Genomic DNA, 16010 nt, shown 5'->3' with positions numbered 1-16010 from the left:
CGTGATGTGTTCTGAGTTCCAAAGCTGGGCAAGAGACTCAAATCTTCAAGAGCTCTTCTAACTTTGAGATTCTCTGACGGTTTCAGGGCTATGGGTGGAAGCCCTTGTGGTCCGTGTCTGTTCCCGGGATTTCTGTTTCTTGGTTTGTATCTCTGCTACAGGTCCAAGGATCTAGGGCAATACCTTGAGTCTGGGTTCTTAGTCCGCAGGGACCTGGGGGAGCCTCCCCACCCCGCCCCGCACCGCCCCCGCCCCGCACCAGCCCCCGCCCCCGCCCCCGCCCCCGCCCCAAGGCTCAGGGAAAGGGGAGAGCAAAGTGTGGAGTTTGTTCCCTCTAGTGGTCAGTATTGGCAATGCATCCAGGCGGGCCTGTTTCAGGCGGGCCCAGGAGGAATCAGCAAAAGTGGAATTCAGCACTGAATCATGCCCAGAACCCCCACAATCTATTGGCTGTGCTTGGCCCCTTTTCCCAACACACACATTCTGCCTGGTGGGTGGAGGGGAAACATGCGGGGAGGAGAAAACGGATAGGATAAAGAGTGGGATGGGGTCAGTAGGGTTCTCAAGGACTGGCTATCCTGACATCCTTCTCCGCGTTCAGGTTGGCCACCATGGCCTGCTGCCAGAGGGCACCCACCTGCCCCAGAGAGGACAAGTTGGGTGGTATCTCTGCTGACATTCTGTGCACAACCCTCACAACGCTGGTGACGGTGGGAAGGGAAAGGTGACAAGCCAGGGGGCATGATCCCAGCATGTGTGGGAGGAGCTTCTAAATTATCCATTAGCACAAGCCCATCAGTGGCCCCAGCCCTAAACGTGCAGAGAAACAGGTGGGGAGAAGCAGCGAGAGAGAAGGGGCCAGGGCATAAAAAGGGCCCAGAAGAGACCAGCTCCAGAATCCCAAGGCCCAACTCCCCAAACCACTCAGGGTCCTGTGGACAGCTCACCTAACTGCAATGGCTGCAGGTAAGCGCCCCTAAAATCCCTTTGGGCACAATGCTTCCAGAGGAGAGAGGCGGCGCCCTGTAGATGGGACGGGCACACTAAACCTCAGGTTTGGGGCGTCTGAATGTTAGTATCTCCATCTAAGCCCAGTATTTGGCCAATCTCTGAATGTTTCTGGTCCCTGGAGGGAGGTAGAGAGAGAGAGAGGGAGAAAAAAAAAAAAAAAAAAACAGCTCCTAGAGCAGGGAGAGTGCTGGCATCTTGCTCTCCAGCTCCCTCTGTTGCCCTCCGGTTTCTCCCCAGGCTCCCGGATGTCCCTGCTCCTGGCATTTGCCCTGCTCTGCCTGACCTGGCTTCAAGAGGGCAGTGCCTTCCCAACCATTCCCTTATCCAGGCTTTTTGACAATGCTATGCTCCGCGCCCATCGCCTGGACCAGCTGGCATTTGACACCTACCAGGAGTTTGTAAGCTCTTGGGGAATGGGTACGCTTCAGAGGTGGCAGGAAAGGGTGACTTTCCCCCGCTGGGGAAGTAATGGGAGGAGACTAAGGAGCTCAGGGTTGTTTTCTGAAGTGAAAATGCAGGCAGATGAGCATACGCTGAGTGAGGTTCCCAGAAAAGTAACAATGGGAGCTGGTCTCCAGCGTAGACCTTGGTGGGCGGTCCTTCTCCTAGGAAGAAGCCTATATCCTGAAGGAGCAGAAGTATTCATTCCTGCAGAACCCCCAGACCTCCCTCTGCTTCTCAGAGTCTATTCCGACACCTTCCACCAGGGTGAAAACGCAGCAGAAATCCGTGAGTGGATGCCTTCTCCCCAGGTGGGGATGGGGGAGACCTGTGGTCAGAGCCCCCGGGCAGCACAGCCACTGCGAGTCCTTCCCCTGCAGAACCTAGAGCTGCTCCGCATCTCCCTGCTGCTCATCCAGTCGTGGCTGGAGCCCGTGTGGTTCCTCAGGAGCGTCTTCGCCAACAGCCTGGTGTATGGCGCCTCGGACAGCAACGTCTACCACCACCTAAAGGACCTAGAGGAAGGCATCCAAACGCTGATGGGGGTGAGGGTGGCGCCAGGGGTCCCCAATCCTGGGGCCCCACTGGCTTCCAGGGACCGGGGAGAGAATCACTGCTGCCCTCATTTTAGTAGTCAGGATCTGACCCAAGAGAACTCATCTTATTCTTCATTTCCCCTGGTGAATCCTACAGGCCTTTCTCTACAGCCTGGAGGGGAGGGAGGAAAATGAATGAATGAGAGAGGGAGGGAACAGTGCCCAAGCACTTGGCCTCTCCTTCTCTTCCTTCACTTTGCAGAGGCTGGAAGATGGCAGCCCCCGGACTGGGCAGATCTTCAAGCAGACCTACAGCAAGTTTGACACAAACTCGCACAACGATGACGCACTGCTCAAGAACTACGGGCTGCTCTACTGCTTCAGGAAGGACATGGACAAGGTCGACACATTCCTGCGCACCGTGCGGTGCCGCTCTGTGGAGGGCAGCTGTGGCTTCTAACTGCCCGGGTGGCATCCCTGTGACCCCTCCCCAGTGCCTCTTCTGGTTCTGGAAGGTGCCACTCCAGTGCCCACCAGCCTTGTCCTAATAAAATTAAGTTGCATCATTTTGTCTGACTAGGTGTCCTTCTATAATATTATGGAGTGGAGGGGGGTGGTATGGAGTAAGGGGCAGGTTGGGAAGACGACCTGTAGGGCCTGAGGGGTCTATTGGGAACCAGGCTGGAGCGCAGCGGCACGATCGTGGCTCACTACAACCTCCGTCTCCTGGGTTCAAGCGATTCTCCTGCCTCAGTCTCCCGAATAGTTGGGATTCCAGCCATGCACGACCAGGCTCAGCTAATTTTTGTATTTTTGGTAGAGACGGGGTTTCACCATATTGGCCAGTCTGGTCTCCATCTCCTGATCTCAGGTAATCCTCCCGCCTTGGCCTCCCAAATTGCTGGGATTACAGGTAGGAGCCACTGGGCCCTTCCCTGTCTTGTGATTTTAAAATAATTATACCAGCAGGAGGACGTCCAGACACATCATGGGCTACCTGGCCATGCCCAGCCGGTTGGACATTTGAGTTGTTTGCTTGGCACTGTCCTCTCATGCGTTGGGTCCACTCAGTAGATGCTTGTTGAATTCCTGGGCCTGGGGCTGTGTCAGCTGCCTCATCTCATCACCTTCTGGCTTATTCTCTCCCTCTGTATCTTAGCTATTTTCTTCATGGGAATGTTTCCAATTCGTATTTCTATTTTACTGTTATATATTTACTTGTTTGCTATTATCTTTGCCCTCAGTAAATTGTTAGCTCCAGAAGAGAAAGGATCGTGTCTTTTGTTTATCTAGATATGCCCATCTGCCTGGTACAATCTCTGGCACATGTTATAGGCAACAACTACTTGTGGAATTGGTGAATGCACGAACAGAAGAATGAGTGAATGAATGAATAGACGAAAGGCAGAAATCCAGCCTCAGGCCAGGCGCGGTGGCTCACGCCTGTAATCCCAGCACTTTGGGAGGTCGAGGCTGGTGGATCACAAGGTCAGGAGTTTGAGACCATCCTGGCTAGCACGGTGAAACCCCATCTCTAAAAATACAAAAAAATTAACTGGGCATGGTGGCAGGCGCCTGTACTCCTAGCTACTCGGGAGGCTAAGGCAGGAGAATGTCATGAACCCGGGGGCACAGAGCTTGCAGTCACCCGACATCACGCCACTGCACTCCAGCCTGGGTGACAGAGCAAGACTCAGTCTCAAAAAAAAAAAAAAAAAGAAAAGAAATCCAGCCCCAAAGAGCTTACAGTCTGGTAAGAGGAATAAAATGTCTGCAAATAGCCACAGGACAGGTCAAAGGAAGGAGAGACTATTTCCAGCTGAGGGCACCCCATCAGGAAAGCACCCCAGACTTCCTACAACTACTAGACACATCTCGATGCTTTTCACTTCTCTATCAATGGATTGTCTCCCTGGAGAATAATCCCCAAAGTGAAATTACTTAGCACGTCCAGTTAGGTAGATCGTTGTGTACTTCTTGATTGTTCAGAGATCATCAACCAGTGCAAACAATCCCCCCATCGATATACACAGCAGTGCCTGCCCCTCTCCTCCCCAAGCCTTCCGAGGCCCTTCCGCCATGCCTGAACCCCCTGGACATACCATGTGGCAAACTGAAGGGTCCAACGAGATACAGGAAGTGAAACACGATGTACACTGAAACATGCAATACAAATATGCAGCATGAAGTGCCTCAGTTCACTAACCCAAGCTATGCTGGGTGCTTGTTTTCTACCACTTTCCTTAATGCCTACGGACACCTCATTCTGCAGCTGAAGTTCCTTGTGTTCAATTCCCCCCATGTTCACTGAACATCCTCTGTGCAGGGACTTGACCCCTGTCCTGCTAGCTTTGCACTGAGGCAAGTTCTGTCCATGCCTAGTAGTGCCACCATCTTTACTAGATGAGGTTTCTAAAGAGCTTGGCATGGAAGGAAAGCCCGGGGGCCTTGGAAGCCATCACTTAGGAAATGGGAGAGCTCCAGGCAAGCCACCTTATCTCTTTGGACCTCAGTATCCTCACTCACATCCCTATGGTCAGTAGAGTGCCAAGCACATGGTGGACACGCAGAAGCATTGATCATCTTCCTCACCTCCCCTAGGACAGCCCTTGGGAATCCCATATAATATTCTCTGAAGACCTTAATCCAATGAGCCGAGTAATTGACTTGGTAGCAAACTCATAGAAAGGACATTAGAAGCCAATAGAGGTAGAGTATGTCCCAGTACGATAACCAGCCTCTGATCTCAAGGAAGAAAGAACAGAGCTGCAGGTGAGAAGTGTGCGCCTCAAATCACCAAAGTGGGAGTGGAAGGAGCACCCACCAGTCCCTCGGAGGCGATCCCTAAGACCGGTGAGAATGGCTTCGAAAAATGTGATTGTCCTCAACCCCACAGTCTTGAACCTAACAGGAGATCGCAAAGCCTGAAAGACACCACTTTAGGATCAACAGCAGATCTGTGACTTTCCACAGCAGGCACACTGAACCCTAGAGTTAGTCGAGGTTGGACATAGGAAGGGCTTCCAAACACACAGAGAAAACCATGGATCCTAAATCATAAAGGGAGGTTCCTTAAAAGAAGCAAGATGATTGTGAGATTATCATCAGCTTTTTTTTTTTTCTCTTGATACAGAATCTCACTCTGTCACCCAGGCTGGAGTGCAGTGCCGCCATCTCAGTTCGCTACAACCTCCACCTGCCAGGTTCAAGCAATTCCCTGCCACAGCCTCCTGAGTAGCTGGGATTACAGGCGCCTACCAGCATGCTTGGCTAATTTTTGTATTTTTGGTAGAGACGGGATTTCACCATCTTGGCCAGTTTGGTCTTAAACTCCTGACCTAATGATCCGCCCACCTTGGCCTCCCAAAGTGGTGGGATTACAGGCGTGAGCCAACGCACCCAACCTATCCTGAGCCTTTTGAGGCTGACGCTAGAGGTACAAAGCCCAGCCTCAGGCCGGGCGCGGTGGCTCACGCTTGTAATCCCAGCACTTTGAGAGGCCGAGGCGGCCGGATCACGAGGTCAGGAGATCGAGACCACGGTGAAACCCCGCCTCTACTAAAAATACAAAAAAAATTAGCCGGGCGTGGTGGCGGGCGCCTGTAGTCCCAGCTACTCAGAGAGGCTGAGGCAGGAGAATGGCGTGAACCCGGGAGGCGGAGCTTGCAGTGAGCCGAGATTGCGCCACTGCACTCCAGCCTGGGTGACAGAGCGAGACTCCGTCTGAAAAAAAAAAAAAAAAAAAAAAGCCCAGCCTCTCCCCACTGGCCATGTGAAGGCTCTTGCTGGGTAGTCTCTCAGCCTGCAGGAGCCAGGGATCTGGCCTCAAGTGATGCCCCAACAGTAGGCGACTTCCCAGTACTGTCAGGAGAATCCCAAGTCTAATTCAAAGTTGATTTTTTACTAGCAATGAATGATAGACATGGTCTCCATTGCTCAAGGGAAGATCTAGACTAGAGAAAAGGATCACCAACTTCTACCTACACCTGCGTGCCTCAGTTCTTCCCTCTTGTCCATGGTTGCCATGGTAACCCCTTATAAAGGTGTTTCCCCAGGGGTCCCTAGAGTTCTCTGAGTCACTATAACTCTGGGGTCAACAGAAGTGGAGAGGTGAGAGGAGACACTCTCCTGCCCTGGCTGGTCCCTTGTGCTCCTGGCAGTAATCTGTCTGGGAAGCCTGGCCACCCCTGTGCCCACACACGGAGTTATGTACTGGTGCCCAGCTAGAGCCCCTGCCACCCTCCTTCCTAAGGGAGGCTTCCCTTAGGACTGGCCGAAAATCCACATCTAAGTCCCCAGCACTGGCTAAAAGGCCATGTCATGGGGGCTGCCTGTCCCAGCTGACACTGGAAGAAGGATGGTGGGGGAAGCAGAAAGCTACGTGGAGCTCAGGTACCCTCTTCCATTCCCACCTGGTTCCTCTTCTTTGCTGGTGCTGGAAGGAGCAGCGGAAAGTGGTGTCTCCACCCTGCCTTGGCCCTATATTTCTCAGATCTAGTATCATTCATGACATCCTTTTGGATCTTCACAAAGGCCTGCCTGGAGAACAGCCCACAGCACAGTGACCTCCCAGCAGATGATGAGTCTGGGGTGCTGGTCTGGTAATGTTTCAGGAATGATGGCACAAAAAGGAGCTCTGTCTTCTGCTCTGAAAGGGGGGAGATGGCAGGGCCCCAGCATTCACATCCTAGGCCACAGGGGCGTGGGTTTTCAATGTTGGTTGCCAACACCACAGCCAACCACTTCTAGAAGCGTTTGCTTGTTTGCTTGCTTGTGTTTCTACAGCGTCAGGTGCTAGATGCTCCTAACTCAGGGTGGGGAAAGATTTCAGTGCCAGAGAGGGTGTTCGTTCCTGCTCTCATCTCTGGGGGCGTCTGATGCTTGTGACCTCCAGATATGGAAATAGCCCCAACCCTGGGGAAGTAGCCCCAACCCAGGAGACAGGAGGCTCAGTCTTGCCTTCTCTGCCCTTGCCTTGTCCTGCTATGAGGTTTCCACAAGGCACCCCATGCCACTGGGCCATTCTCATCTGGGAATTGAGAAAGAACAATCTGGCCCTTATGGAGAGACAAAATGAGGCAAAGGGTCCCTTGTGTTGGGGGCAGGATCCCTGCACTCAGAGAGATTTAGAAGCTGAAATAACTGGGTTGAGAGCAGTGGCTCACGTCAGTAATCGCAGTACTTTGGGAGGCCAGGGAGGGTGGATCACCTAAAGTCAAGAATTCGAGACCATCCTGGCCAACATAGTGAAACCCAGGCTCTACTAAAAAAAAGTACAAAACTCAGCCCGGCATAGTGGTGGGCGCCTGTAATCCCAGCTACTTGGGAGGCTGAGGGGGGAGAATCACTTGAACCCAGGAGGTGGAGGTTGCAGTGAGGCAACATCATGCCACTGCACTCCAACCTGGGCGACAGAATGAGACTCCATCAAAAACAAGGAAGGAAGGAAGGAAGGAAGGAAGGAAGGAAGGAAGGAAGGAAGGAAGGAAGGCAGGCAGGCAGGCAGAAAAAAAGAAAGAAAAAGGAAAGAAAGAAAGAAAGAAAGAGAAAAAGAAAGAAAGAAAGAGAAAAGGAAAGAAAGAAAGAGAAAAGGAAAGAAAGAATCTAAAATAACCAAATAACTGAGTAGCACCACACCACCTGCTCTGGAGAAAGGACTTTTGTTGTTATTGTTGTTGTTGTTGTTGTTGTTGAAATGGAGTCTCACTCTGTCGCCCAGGCTGGAGTGCAGTGGCGTGGCACGATCTAGGTTCACAGCAACCTCTGCGTCCTGGGTTCAAGCGATTCTACCTCCTCACCCTCCCGAGTAACTGGGATTAGAGGCTTGTGCCACCACACCCAGCTACTTTTGTATTTTTAATAGAGATGGAGTTTTGCCATGTTGGCTAGTCTGACCTTGAACTCCTGACCTCAAGTGATCCACCCTCCTCAGCCTCCCAAAGTGCTGGGATTACAGGCATGAGCCACCGTGCCCGGCCTGGAGAAAGGACTTTAAATGATGCAACGTGGGAAGAGCAAAGTTGTGGAGATCTGCTGCCCTGGCTGAGGTAGCTCATGCAGTCAGTCTCTCTGAGCCTCAGTCTCCTGATGTGTGAAATGAGATAATAACCACACCTCCTCCACAAGACACGTAAGTGGCAGGTCAGACGTGAGAATGCACAGGCAGGCCCTTGGCAACTGGATAAGCTCTACACAGGTCTGGAAAGCAGGAGAAGAAAAAAGAGGACGGGCTTCCATGGCTGGATAGGGCATCTGTCGGCGTGATGTGTTCTCAGTTCCAAAGCTGGGGAAGAGACTCAAATCTTCAAGAGCTCTTTTAACTTTGAGATTCTCTGATGGTTTCAGGGCTATGGGTGGAAGCCCTTGTGGTCCGTGTCTGTTCCCGGGATTTCGGTTTCTTGGTTTGTATCTCTGCTGCAGGTCCAGGGAGCTGGGACAATACCTTGAGTCTGGGTTCTTTGTCCCCAGGGACCTGGGGGAGCCACCCCCCGCCCCTCGCCTGCCCCCCAAAGCTCAGGAAAAGGAGAGATCAAAGTGTTGGATTGGTTCCCTCTAGTGGTCAGTGTTAGCACTGCACCCAGCTGCCTCAGGTGGGCCCAGGAGTGGTCAGCAAAAGTGGAATTCAGGAGTGAATGGTGCTCAGAACCCCCACAATCTATCGGCTGTGCTTGGCCCCTTTTCCCAACACACACATTCTGTCTGGCGGGCTGAGGTTAAACATGCGGGGAGGAGGAAAGGAACAGGATAGAGAGTGGGATTGATTTTTTACTAGCAATGAATGATAGACATGGTCTCCATTGCTCAAGGGAAGATCTAGACTAGAGAAAAGGATCACCAACTTCTACCCACACCTGCGTGCCTCAGTTCTTCCCTCTTGTCCATGGTTGGATGGTAACCCCTTATAAAGGTGTTTCCCCAGGGGTCCCTAGAGTTCTCTGAGTCACTATAACTCTGGGGTCAACAGAAGTGGAGAGGTGAGAGGAGACACCTCTCCTCTGTTGCTGTCATACACCAACAGCCTGGTGTATGACATCTCGGACAGCGATGACTATGACCTCCTAAAGGACCTAGAGGAAGGCATCCAAAGGCTGATGGGGGTGAGGGTGGCGCCAGGGGTCCCCAGTCCTGGAGCCCCACTGGCTTGGAGGGCTGGGGGAGAGAAACACTGCTGCCCCCTTTCTAGCAGTCAGGCTCTGACCCAAGAGAACTCACCCTTATTCTTCATTTCCCCTGGCGAATCCTACAGGCCTTTCTCTACACCCTGAAGGGGAGGGAGGAAAATGGATGAATGAGAGGGAGGGGTCTCAAGGACTGGCTATCCTGACATCCCTCCCCGCGTTCAGGTTGGCCACCATGGCGTGCTGCCAGAGGGCACCCACCTGACCCTTAAAGAGCGGACAAGTTCGGTGCTGTCTCTGGCTGACACTCTGTGCACAACCCTCACAACGCTGCTCACGGTGGGAAGGGAAAGATGACGAGCCGGGGAGCATGATCCCAGCATGTGTGGGAGGAGCTTCTAAATTATCCATTAGCACAAGCCCGTCAGTGGCCCCAGGCCTAAACATGCAGAGAAACAGGTGGGGAGAAGCAGCGAGAGAGAAGGGGCCAGGGCATAAAAAGGGCCCACAAGAGACCAGCTCCAGGATCCCAAGGCCCAACTCCCCAAACCACTCAGGGTCCTGTGGACAGCTCACCTAGCTGCAATGGCTGCAGGTAAGCACCCCCAAAATCACTTTGGGCACAGTGTGTCCCAAGGGGAGAGGCGGCACCCTGTGGATGGGACGGGGGCACTAACCCTCAGGTTTGGGACTTCTGAATGTGAATATCGCCATCGAAGCCCAGATATTTGGCCAATCTCTGAATGTTCCTGGTCCCTGGAGGGACGGAGAGAGAGAAAAAAACAAGCAGCTCCTGGAACAGGGAGAGTGCTGGCCTCCTGCTCTCCGGCTCCCTCCTTTGCCCTCCGGTTTCTCCCCAGGCTCCCAGATGTCCCTGCTCCTGGCTTTTGCCCTGCTCTGCCTGCCCTGGCTTCACCAGGCTGGTGCCGTCCAAACCGTTCCCTTAGCCAGGCTTTTTGAAGAGGCTATGTTCCAAGCCCATCGCATGCACCAGCTGGCCATTGACACCTACCAGGAGTTTGTAAGCTCTTGGGGAATGGGTGCAGGTCAGGGGTGGCAAGAAGGGGTGACTTTCCCCCACTGGGGAAGTAATGGGAGGAGACTAAGGAGCTCAGGGTTGTTTTCTGGAGCGAAAATGCAGGCAGATGAGCATAGGCTGAGCCAGGTTCCCAGAAAAGTAACAATGAGAGCTGGTCTCCAGCATAGAAAGCAGCTTTCTTCTTGGAGGGGGTCCTTCTCCTAGGAAGAAGCCTATATCCCAAAGGACCAGAAGTATTCATTCCTGCACAACGCGCAGACTTCCTTCTGCTTCTCAGACTCTATTCCGACACCCTCCAACATGGAGGAAACGCAACAGAAATCTGTGAGTGGATGCCTTCTCCCCAGGCGGGGATGGGGGAGACCTGTGGTCAGAGCCCCCGGGCAGCACAGCCACTGCCGGTCCTTCCCCTGCAGAACTTAGAGCTGCTCCGCATCTCCCTGCGGCTCATGGAGTCGTGGCTGGAGCCCATGCTGTTCTTCAGGAGTATCTTCACCAACAGCCTGGTGTATGACACCTCGGACAGCGATGACTATGACCTCCTAAAGGACCTAGAGGAAGGCATCCAAAGGCTGATGGGGGTGAGGGTGGCGCCAGGGGTCCCCAGTCCTGGAGCCCCACTGGCTTGGAGGGCTGGGGGAGAGAAACACTGCTGCCCCCTTTCTAGCAGTCAGGCTCTGACCCAAGAGAACTCACCCTTATTCTTCATTTCCCCTGGTGAATCCTACAGGCCTTTCTCTACACCCTGAAGGGGAGGGAGGAAAATGGATGAATGAGAGGGAGGGAACAGTGCCCAAGCGCTTGGCCTCTCCTTCTCTTCCTTCACTTTGCAGAGGCTGGAAGATGGCAGCCTCCAGACTCGGCAGATCCTCAAGCAGACCTACAGCAAGTTTGACACAAACTCGCACAACCATGACACACTGCTCAAGAACTACAGGCTGCGCCACTGCTTCAGGAAGGACATGGACAAGGTCGAGACATTCCTGCGCATGGTGCAGTGCCGCTTTGTGGAGGGCAGCTGTGGCTTCTAGGTGCCTGCGTGGCATCCTGTGACCCCTCCCCAGTGCCTCTCCTGGCCCCGGAAGGTGCCACTCCAGTGCCCACCAGCCTTGTCCTAATAAAATAAAGTTGTATCCTTTTGTCTGACTTGATGTCCTCCTATAATATTATGGGGTGGAGGGGGGTGATATGGAGCAAGGGGTAGGTGGGAAGACGACCTAGAGGGCCTTCAAGGTCTATTGGGATCTAGGCCACTGAAATATAAGAGGTTTGGCTGTTCCTGGGCCAGAAAAAGGCTGACACATCACTGCTGTCTATTACTCACTAAGGCCATTCCACCAGGTCAGTGGTCCCAGCTTGCTGGTCATAGCTCATTGGTCATCCCAGAGATGACTTGAAGGCATTTCTTCCTCCCCCACCATCACCAGCAACATCAAACCTAGCTCCCCAGGAGCAGGAAGAAATGAAAACAAGATGGGCTATTAAGTACAGAGGCAAAAACTCCCCAACAGGTGAGGAAACAATGGCATAGAATTACTTGTGTTTAGAAGAATTTTAAGATGAATATTTCTTAAGCCCAACTACTCTTGGGAAATGAGAACAATGCAGAAATGAGTTTGAGACATACAGAACCAGAGCATTTGGAATCTGAATTAGGGCAAGGGAAGTGATAATAAACATCTGAGATGTTTATTTTTTCGAAATAAGCACTAAAGAGCGGTGGTTAGTTAAGAGTTTACTCTCCCAAACACCTTAGCTAAGTGACGGGTGGCCTATAAATCGATACTAAGATGCTCACAGGAAGTCTAGTATCCAAAAATGATTTCATGAAGCCAGGAATTATTTTGCAATGCAAATAATCAACCCCCTAATTAATCTTCTTTAGAAGTTCTGATTCTTAGTGTTATCATGAATTTTCTTGATAACAAGACCCACTTGTGTACATTTTTGGCTATTTTACAGTTAATAACTCAGTACTTGGGAAGTGGTTGAAAGTTGAACTAATCAGAATTCTGGAGCTGCTGCATTTCTCAGCTCAGAAGCCATTCCTGCATCTTATGCCATTCTTCCACTATCGGGCTTTAAAATTATGGCATTTTGGAGTTAGAAGGGCCTCATACGTCAGTCTAGTTTCTTCTACATTGGGAATCTTATCCTACGTCGTCCATTACAGTCAGTATTCCAATTACGAGTGTGTAGCACTAGAACCAAGGGAATCACTTGCACGAGGCTCCTCATTCTATTAAACCACTCTCATTGCAGACAACTGTTTTGCACGAAGCTGGAATCAACATTCCTGCAACGTCCTTCATTTGGCCTTAAAATCATTTAGAAATCTCAGTCTTTAGAAGTCCATGGGATGAGCACAATTATAATTATCTCTTGGCTTGCGTGTTTTAAAAGGAAATGTGAGCCATCTTAATAAGTATTTGTTGAATGCACGTGACAGGGGAATGACAATGTCCAGCGCCTACTTGGGTGGCTAAGAGGGTTCTAAAGTGGGGTGGTCATAACATATAACTGAACTGCAGGGGGAGCCACACTCCAGAGAGTGTCCACCCAGCTCCCCTCAGGTACAGGAGAATCCACTCAACCACTGCTGGTTGAGAATTAGAAAGATACTACCTGACTTTGCACATTTTAGAATATAAAAAGACCTTAAAGACCGTCTACCTTAAACTCTCTGATTTACCCACTGTTAGTCTACCTTTCAGCTCCTCAGCTTGGTGTGGACAGCAATTTCCACTGCAAATTTGAGATGCCTGGGGTGTTTTCTAAACGATGCATACCTAAGCCCTCATTCCCTGAGATTCTGATATAATTAGCCTGGAATGTGGTCCAGGCAAGAGTAGTTGGAAAACTTTCCCAGGTGATTCTAACATGTAAACAAGCTTGAGAACCACTGTGTTAGGGACCGCAAAGATGAGATCCATGTGTCCACAGCTGTTGTATTGGTGGAACAGGGAAAAAGGAGAAAAAGGAGATGAGAGGCCTGGGCCAGTTGTGGTGCCACCTGGTCCTAATTCCAACCAGTCATCTAAAAAGTGTTTATCGTGAGCCAGTCACAAAAAGACAAATACTCTCTGCAGTCCTATGAGGTACTCAGAGCAGTCAAATTCATAGAGACAAAAGGTAGGATGGTGGCTGCCAGTGGCTGTGGGGAGGGATGGAATAGGGAGCTATTTAATGAGCACAGGGTTTCAGCTGTGCAAGATGAAAAGGGTTCTGGAGATGGATGGTGGTGATGGTTGCATGATGATGTCAACGTACTTGACGTGACTGAACTGTACACGTAAAGTGGTTAAGAAGGAAATGTTTATATCTTCTCCCAACTGAAATTTGTGAGTAGTTTATTTTTTTGTTTTTGTTTTTGAGACAGAGGCTGGAGTGCAGTGGTGCGATCTTGGCTCACTGCAACCTCCACCTCCTCCCGGGTTCAAGTGATTCTCATGCCTCAGCCTCCTGAGTAGCTGGGATTATAAGCGTGCACCAACACACAGGGCAGATTTTTGTATTTTTGGTAAAGACGGGGTTTCGCCATGTTGGCCAGGCTGGTCTCCAACTCCTGGCCTTAGGTGATCCACTCTCCTTGGCCTCCCAAAGAGATAGGATTACAGGCGGGAGCCACCGCACCTGGCTCTTAATGGTATTTTCTAATGAAAACTCTTCTTGATGATAAGATTAGCGAGACTCGCACAAGGAAGAGTTCAGCAGGCAGAGCTCCAGTCATCCTTGACCCCTGGGATAATGTTTTACTGACTCTGTCATTTTTTTGAATTTACCCTAACCTAAAATTACTACTTCTGAATTTCTTCCATGAGCATTGTCGAAATACATGTGGTGGGTTTTGTCCCTTTACACAGTTGAGAGCAGAACTGACCCCTTCCCTTTTCTTCTGAATTACAGGGTCTAGGCTTCTAGGCCAAGACAAGCTGACACTTTGCCTGGCTGCTTCTTTAATTCAGAAGGCCCTGGACTGCTGAGGCACACAACGAACACCGCTGGGACTAGGGTTACCAACATGTCCTGGTTTGCAGGAGACTTTCTCAATGTCAACACTGAAAGTCCCACGTTCCTTCCGGGAATCCCTCAGCTCAATGCAAACTCAGCTGACAGGACTGGTCACCCTATTAGAAGTCCTAAATCTTATGGGACCAAACTGGGGGGAAAGTAGGGGAAGGAGCAAGAAAAAGACTAGAGAAATCAGAAAGCTGTGCACGGTGTATATGACCTTTGATGGCCCTCATGGTTACCATGGATTTCTGACTCTTGCTTTGAGTTTACTGTGATTATAATGATGTGCTTAATTACCACCAAAATTATCAGTGTAATAATAATAAAAACCAACAAACGTGAACACAGGTCTCCAGCACCATGCTAGTTTATTACAAGTATTATGTCATTTCTTTCTAACTATAATTCTCTAAGGTAAATACTATTATTAATCCTATGGTAAGAAGTCCCACTAATGAAGTAACTTATGCTTTCTCAGGTCTAGAGAGAAAGACACCAGAATGTCACCGTGACCATCCTTGAGAGGATAAACTGCCAGGCACGGTGGCTCACGCCAGTTATCTCAGCACTTTGGAGGGCTGAGGCAGGAGGAGGTCACAAGTTCGAGACAAGCCTGGCCAACATGGTGGCACCCCGTCTCTGACTAAAAATACAAAAATTAGCCAGGTGTGGTGGTGCACACCTGCATTCCCAGCTACTGAGGCACGAGAATCACTTGAGCCCAGGAGGCAGAGTTGCTCTGAGCCCATCACGCCACTGTACTCCAGCTGGGTGGCTCAGCAAGATTCTGTCTCAAAAATAATAATAAAGAGGATAAAATTTTGGAGTATTAAAGGCCACTCTTCCTCTGGAGATAATCAAGGTAGCTGCAATTCAAGAGTGAGCTGGTTGCTTTAATGTTCAGAAAGAATATGATCAAAACCATTTAGGGGTGGGGCCTCCTCCTATAGACAATGAAGGCAGCTACCCTAAGAAGCTCTATTATACTGGAAAAGAGATATGAGACCCTTCCTGCTTTAAGAATCAATGAAGCCGGGCGTGGTGACTCACGCCTGTACTCCCAGCACTTTGGGAGGCCAAGGTGGGCAGATCACCTGAGGTCAGGAGTTTGAGACCAGCCTGGCCAACATGATGAAATCCTGTCTCTACTAATAACACAAAAATTAGCCCGGTGTGGTGGCGCACACCTGTAATCCCAGCTACTCCAGAGGCTGAGGCAGGAAAATTGCTTGAAACCGCGAGGCAGAAGTTGCAGTGAGCCGAGGTCACGCCACTGCACTCCAGCCTGGGAGACAGAGCCAGACTCTGTCTGCAAAAAAAACAAAACAAACAAAAAAAAAGAATCAATGAGAAGGGGCTGCCTGACCCCTGGTTGTGTGGATCCCTCGGGAAGGAAAGCGAACAGAGGTTCCAAGTCTACAAGGGAAAGAGCCCAGCCTACTCTGAAGAGCTTTGCGGGACGGCTCATCCAAACTACTGAGCTCTAAGAACTGGAACCCTGGAAACCCCAGCAAGAGGACACCCGCAGCTGAACCAGGCCCCGAAGAAGCAGATCATCCTCCCTCAGAGATCCACAGCAGCTGGGAACCTGGATCTGCAGACCCGCTTGGTTTGATGGTACTGTGTGGGACCATCTGTCAACACTGACACCCTGTGGCAGTGAGAAGCAAAGGCAGCACCGACTAAGCCTCCAGGCTCTTCCTGCTGGAACTAGAAAGTCCAAGTGGCCCCCTTCTTCCCTCCCTTTTTGGTTTTGTTTGTTTGCTTCTGTTTTTGTTTTCTTCAAGATGGGGTGTCACTCTGTTGCCCAGGCTGGAGTGCAATGGCACGATCTCGGCTCACTGCAACATC

At 50.9% G+C, this 16010-nt stretch overlaps 2 protein-coding genes across 6 annotated transcripts; both read left to right on the top strand.

The window, feature by feature from the left end:
* Window positions 1-812: 812 nt before the first annotated feature.
* On the top strand, window positions 813-2554 carry LOC129469930 (somatotropin-like). 3 transcript variants are annotated; one of them, XM_055257157.2, is made up of 5 exons: window positions 813-966; window positions 1249-1409; window positions 1666-1740; window positions 1833-1997; window positions 2251-2554. In XM_055257157.2, the coding sequence occupies exons 1-5, from the start codon at window positions 957-959 to the stop codon at window positions 2446-2448; spliced, it is 609 nt and encodes a 202-aa protein (XP_055113132.2). In that variant the 5' UTR covers window positions 813-956; the 3' UTR covers window positions 2449-2554. The 3 variants fall into 3 exon arrangements, with proteins under 3 accessions (XP_055113132.2, XP_055113131.2, XP_055113133.2); XM_055257156.2 differs by having other exon boundaries at window positions 1621-1740; XM_055257158.2 differs by lacking the exon at window positions 1249-1409 and having other exon boundaries at window positions 957-966; window positions 1625-1740; window positions 2251-2448.
* Window positions 2555-9691: 7137 nt separating this feature from the next.
* Window positions 9692-11280, top strand: LOC129469931 (chorionic somatomammotropin hormone 2-like). Of its 3 annotated transcripts, none has more exons than XM_055257159.2 (4): window positions 9692-9701; window positions 10354-10469; window positions 10562-10726; window positions 10979-11280. In XM_055257159.2, the coding sequence occupies exons 1-4, from the start codon at window positions 9692-9694 to the stop codon at window positions 11174-11176; spliced, it is 489 nt and encodes a 162-aa protein (XP_055113134.2). In that variant the 3' UTR covers window positions 11177-11280. The 3 variants fall into 3 exon arrangements, with proteins under 3 accessions (XP_055113134.2, XP_055113135.2, XP_063485490.1); XM_055257160.2 differs by lacking the exon at window positions 9692-9701 and adding an exon at window positions 9972-10029 and having other exon boundaries at window positions 10423-10469; XM_063629420.1 differs by lacking the exon at window positions 9692-9701 and adding an exon at window positions 9975-10127 and having other exon boundaries at window positions 10350-10469; window positions 10562-10722.
* The last annotated feature ends 4730 nt before the right edge of the window (window positions 11281-16010 follow it).

Source organism: Symphalangus syndactylus, chromosome 20 (genome assembly GCF_028878055.3).
Source record: "Symphalangus syndactylus isolate Jambi chromosome 20, NHGRI_mSymSyn1-v2.1_pri, whole genome shotgun sequence".
Taxonomy (NCBI): Eukaryota; Metazoa; Chordata; class Mammalia; order Primates; family Hylobatidae; genus Symphalangus; species Symphalangus syndactylus.
This window is presented reverse-complemented; position numbering and strand designations above follow the sequence as displayed.